Below are 5,293 nucleotides of genomic sequence, written 5' to 3'. Positions count from 1 at the left end.
TGAAGTTTGTTCGAGAAAGAAGAGAAAAGTAAGCAGGTCGAGCGAATTGGAGATGATACTGTTGGGGTATTATATAGAATTTGGCCCGAGAAGTCAAGAGCCATGTGTTTGTTTTGGAATGAGCGGTTGCAACACGGGGAACCGAATATGAATTTTGGAATAAAATCATTTTTATCTCAAAATTGGGGGGCATGTGTTTACACGAAAATTTGGGAAGAAGAACGCGGGAACTCGAAGCTTCTAGGATTGTGTCATCAAGGAATCGATTGGATGAGAATCGGTATCAGCTGATTTAGATGTAATGTTAGAATCGGCTATTTTATGGATGACATCAGCAGACGACGTCAATAGGCTATACTTGAGTGGCGCCAAGGAGACGTGTCGAACTCTATGAATAAGGAAAATTGTAATGAGTCGTATTTGAGTAGAATTTATGTTTAGGTTCTGGGTATAAATATTAGACCATGGTTATTGTAAAGAGGGACGAACACACAATCAATACAATCTTTTCGGCTTTTGCCATCGTATTAGGAGTAGGAGTACTGTAGATCTCGGCGACTTCTTCAGCAAATAGGGTTGCATCGACTGATCGACCTCTAGCTTGCTTGTGAGTACTCTCACGACTTGTATTGTGCTTGCAAAGCTACATCAGCTGATTGATCTTTTATGAGACATAATATAAGTTAGTTATTGATCTATATCATAATTTGTAAGGCTGCATCAGTTAATTAATCTCTTACGAATCATAATATAGACCAAAGTTATCGATTTTATATTAGATAAATTGTTGTTTAACATAATATCACTAGTTATCGAATCTGCTGAGATTAGTAAGATTTTTCTTTTTACTTTTGGTTGATTCACCAGTTGTTGATTTTGTTATAATTAATGCTTTATTAATTCTAATAAATTACCTGATGAAGATAGAGATAGATCGGTATCATATCATCTTAATTGGTCGTCTTCTAGTCTGGTTATGCTTTAAATTTTATGATTGATGGCTTAATTCTGCTAGATCAGCTGTTCTATTTCTATTCCAATCAAACATAGTATCTTGAATAAAACTCACTAGTTAATGAGATCTAATCTAATGACACTACCATAGCTGCATCGATCCAGTCGAACCTCACTGGTAAGGTTTTAGATTAGAAATTATCGATTAGTGGTCTTGTTCATGATCAAAATATGTACTTTGTTTGTTTGCTATGATCGCATCAGCTATTTTAGTTGATTTGCCTGTACTCTCACGCATATAGCATGTTTTCATGAATCTGTCAATATGTAGATGGTTTTATAGATTCTTTGGCTTTAGTTTATCATCATTATCATAGTTGTATCGATACAATCGAGCCTCATTGTTGATGATAATAGATTAGATTTAAATTATTTGTAGATTTATTTATATTAGACAGTCGATTTGTTCGCATGCTATACTCTTTTCATTAAACTTATTGGCTCAACACTTTATATCGATCATGTTTCATTTAGCCGATGATGCTTTCTTGTATCGTTTCTTATGGATACGCTAGATATCGACTATTTAGTCCATAGCCTTATTGAATCGGCTATTTTGCCGTACATTTAGAATTGTTTGGTACAACACCGACATGTTTTACCTTAAATTACCGATAAGATTTTCTCTCTTTGTCAATTGCAGGTCAAATTGACTGGCACATCATTGGATTTTTCAGAATCGGCTGGTTCTGTGTTGAAGCCATGCAGATCTCTGGTCTCGTTCCACTTAGATCTTTCGGCTTGCTGTGTGTTGATCACATCGCCATATTTTTGTGTCAACAGCCGAATGGAGCTCGTCCTTATGGAGCTCGATGTTGGAGCGCAACTCAATGCCACGGAGTGCTCGGAGTTCGCCGGTGCGGAGCTCGGCGGCGGCACGGACCTCGGCAGTGGCCGCGGCAGGCGGATGCAGTGCGGCCGCAGCGGGAGGCGCGAGTCCGGACGACGGGCGGGCGGGGGCGGCGCCGGCGAGCGGCGCAGGTAGAGTCCGTCCTGCGATGGCGGGCGTTGCGGGTGGGGGGCGGCGCCGGCGCCGGCGACCGGCGCAGGCGGAGTCCGTCCGAGTGGGGGTGGCGCGAGCGAGCGGAGTCGTCCCCCCAAGCGGGGGCATGCAGTGCAGGGTGGGCAGGCGACACAGGCTGGGTCCGTGAATGAGTGGATGAGGATGGGTCCATGAATGAGTGGATGAAGCTCGGACGGGAGTCATGGGACGGACGCACAGATACAAGCATTACCGTCCAAACAAGGTCTAAGTAGTTTTTTCATTGGTATCGCCCTTAGTTTGTGGTACACAAATAGTGTTAATAGTGTTCATACATTATAACTTTGATTGATCACATAACACGGTACATCGGCAGGGGGGGGGGGGGGGGGGGGGGGGAGCACATGCAAACTTGCCTCCGTTTCCCACTCGTGAATCTCTTGCTGCACTCTAACAACTCGTACAGACGGCATATATATAGCCGGATTCCTGATATCTCACCTACTAATTAAACTGAGACACCTCATCAATCCAATAATGTATAACATAGATACGGTACATACCAAATTAATCAAAAAACAATGACCCCGAATAGTTGATGTCCTGATCGAGCAAATCAATTAATACTGGATAATGGAGCGGTAGTAGGTGTTGGGCACCCAGTTGGCCGGGATGACCTGATTGGCCACCAGTGTCCTGCCGGACTCGTTTGTGATGCGCAGCGAGAAGGGCGCCTGCAGCCGGTGGTTGGAGTCGAGCCTCCAGATGGATCCCCAGGACTCGCGCATCGGCGTCCAGTAGCCGGAGTTGGCCTCCATCAGGTCCACCTGCACCACGTCGCCGTCGCCGTCTTCAAACTCGACGAGCACCGCGAGGTAGACGGAGTTGGACCCCTCCTCGACGTGGAAAGTCACCTTCTGCCCAGGGTAATTGCAGGGTACTCTGCAGGAATTAAAGCCCATATGATATGTTGGATTAGGCATTAGGCTTCAGATAGTAGAACACAGGTATAGTACACGCAAGCCAAGTTGTGAAGTACGTCGAAGTATATGGTACTAAGATCTGTGCGAATCTACTTGGGACTGCCCAATAATGGATAATCGATCATTGTCGTTAAGAGTTAGTTGAGCAAAGTACAGGGGCTCGCTCCACAGCACCAGTAAATAGACGGTCGAAATATGATTGTGTTCAGGTAGTAGGGTCTACTGCAGGTTGTTGCACTGTCTCTTTATTTGGCTCTGTGCAGCGAGCAATGCATGTTACTCCGCCTACCTATTGAACTGGATGTCGATGATGCCGGCGTGGCGGAGCTCATCGCTGCGGCCAGGCTTAGCCATGGCACCGAACGCCGTGCCGCTGAGGTCGAAGTGGTACTTGGCGACCGGATAGTAGTTCATGTCGGTGATGATGACCGTCTCCGGGTTGCCGGAGCATGCAGCGTGGTTTTGGCATCGGATCTGCAAAGAAAGGGATGTTAGTTGATCTCTATCCATAGGCCCAACGGCTTATTTGGTCTTTGTCTCCGCTTCCTGATCGGGGGAGCCCAACCCTAATATGGTTGGTGGGCCCCTATCGCACAACACATATAAATAGAGGAGCGGGGAACTAGGCTCGGTAACCGAAGTTGTCCGGAGCCGCCGCAATCCCACTCACAGAAATCTAGTCCGATCTAAAGGCTGTGCTGCCAGTGACGGGATGCCCCACCGCACCGTCGTGACCTCTGCCTCACCTCTGCAGGCCACCGGATCACCACTGGACCTCGCCACCGAGCCAGAGCTGCCTCGACACCGGCGTCCGCGAGGTTGCAGCGCAACCCGGGCGAAATAGATGAACCCTAAAGAGGTCTACTCTGATCTACAGTTACACAGAGGTAATCTACGATTCTAACCAGGAAGTAAAACTACTGAGTGCGCGTGATGTGAGTCAAAAACCAAAACTGTGCATGAGCTTTCCCTTTGCGTTGCACTAGGCCGGGTTCTTCGTACCTGGTAGCATGAACCGCAGCCCTTGCCGTCCTTGAACAGTGGCTCGTTGCCACAGGACGTCATGGCTGAGAACGGAGGCAAGTTCACGTTCTTGAACCCGCAGGCGCCACCTGCATGCACACAAATGGATGCCGCGCGCGCGGCATGCAAAGTTTATTGATACATCGTCCAAAAACAGGGCAATTAGCTATATAAAGTTGAGTTTATTTATTTACAGGCCGGTAACGGTAATAACTAACACCAAGCGTGTGCGTACCGTCGTCGTCAGGACCGGCACCAGTAGGTGCCCCATACCAGGTGGCCCTGGCAGCCTCCCAGTTAGGGTCGGCGGTGAAGTCAGAGGCGTTAAAACTTACAGGCCGAGCGCAGGAGCCATACGTGACTAGGAAGGAGAAGAAGAGCGCTGCAAATGCAAGAGCCTTGTAAGAGAAGGTCGTTGCCATCTTGGCTTAGTGCAGCAAAGACAGTCCTAGCTACTCCAAGCTGAAGAAGGTGGCTAGTACTGATGAGATTGTGCGTTTGGATGGTCGGGGAAGAGCACCTCTGCCAAGGGCATTTATAGGCAGGAAAAGCATCGTTAGAACGCAGTTCCCCGGCCGCGATCGCCATCAGAGGTCGTTGCACCCGACGCTCTTTGGTAGGGGTCACATGGCTCTGGAGCAAATCATGCGAGGAACGGAGACTTCGGGTCATGCGTGCACCATTAAAAAAGTAACGGCTTCTTGGCAGTTATATATCCCCATGACCCCATGCTGTGTATTGTTCAACACTGTCTTTTTTTTATATATACTTCAACAGTGTCTTTCTAGCTACCTGCACACTGATTGATTCTCGAGACACATTTTTAACGTTCTTCATCGACTAGAAATGCACAGCCAACCCGGGCTCTGTGATGATGTGTTAGGAACGGGAGATTCGCGTACAGCCAGATACAGAAGGAAAGGCATCAGGTTTACACAATCAGAACACAGACATCATCAGCCTGTTCGTTTGGCTGTGGGTTGTCGTAAACGATCGTAAATTTCTAGTCGGAACAGCATTTTTCTCTCACACAAACCAGCCAGCAGTACTTCACGAACCAGCCAACCAAACAGGCTGATCATTATTGGTACTGATGCACTGAAACGATTCTGTGCACCAAATTGCGGATCATTTCTGTTGGAAGGGAGACACCTAACCATTTCAGTTTCATGTAGGACACTACTACAGAAGTTAATTGTAGGAGCGGCTCTAGAGCTTCTGTAGGGGCGGCTGCGCCAGCCGCCCTTCCCAGGGTGTTCCTACAGAGGGTGCCTCTGTAGCGGCGGTTTCC

General features: G+C 47.5%; 1 protein-coding gene across 1 annotated transcript; it reads right to left on the bottom strand.

The window, feature by feature from the left end:
• Positions 1 to 2,392: 2,392 nt before the first annotated feature.
• Positions 2,393 to 4,497, bottom strand: LOC136540436 (expansin-B3-like). The gene is made up of 4 exons (XM_066532445.1): positions 4,238 to 4,497; positions 3,982 to 4,091; positions 3,269 to 3,453; positions 2,393 to 2,938 (listed from the first exon to the last, which is right to left on the bottom strand). The coding sequence occupies exons 1-4, from the start codon at positions 4,422 to 4,424 to the stop codon at positions 2,617 to 2,619; spliced, it is 804 nt and encodes a 267-aa protein (XP_066388542.1). The 5' UTR covers positions 4,425 to 4,497; the 3' UTR covers positions 2,393 to 2,616.
• Between the last annotated feature and the right edge of the window lie 796 nt (positions 4,498 to 5,293).

This window comes from Miscanthus floridulus, chromosome 1 (assembly GCF_019320115.1).
Source record: "Miscanthus floridulus cultivar M001 chromosome 1, ASM1932011v1, whole genome shotgun sequence".
NCBI lineage: Eukaryota > Viridiplantae > Streptophyta > Magnoliopsida > Poales > Poaceae > Miscanthus > Miscanthus floridulus.
Note: the sequence above shows the minus strand (reverse complement) of the source record. Positions and strands in the feature narration are given on the sequence as shown.

Bases quoted from the DNA above. Each gene is read 5' to 3' on its own strand.
- LOC136540436 (XM_066532445.1), bottom strand. From the start codon at position 4,424: ATGGCAACGACCTTCTCTTACAAGGCTCTTGCATTTGCAGCGCTCTTC. The intron at 3,454-3,981 runs GTACGAAGAACC...CTTTCTTTGCAG, and splicing joins GCTGCGGTTCATGCTACCAG to ATCCGATGCCAAAACCACGC. The intron at 2,939-3,268 runs GTAGGCGGAGTA...TAATTCCTGCAG, and splicing joins ATCGACATCCAGTTCAATAG to AGTACCCTGCAATTACCCTG.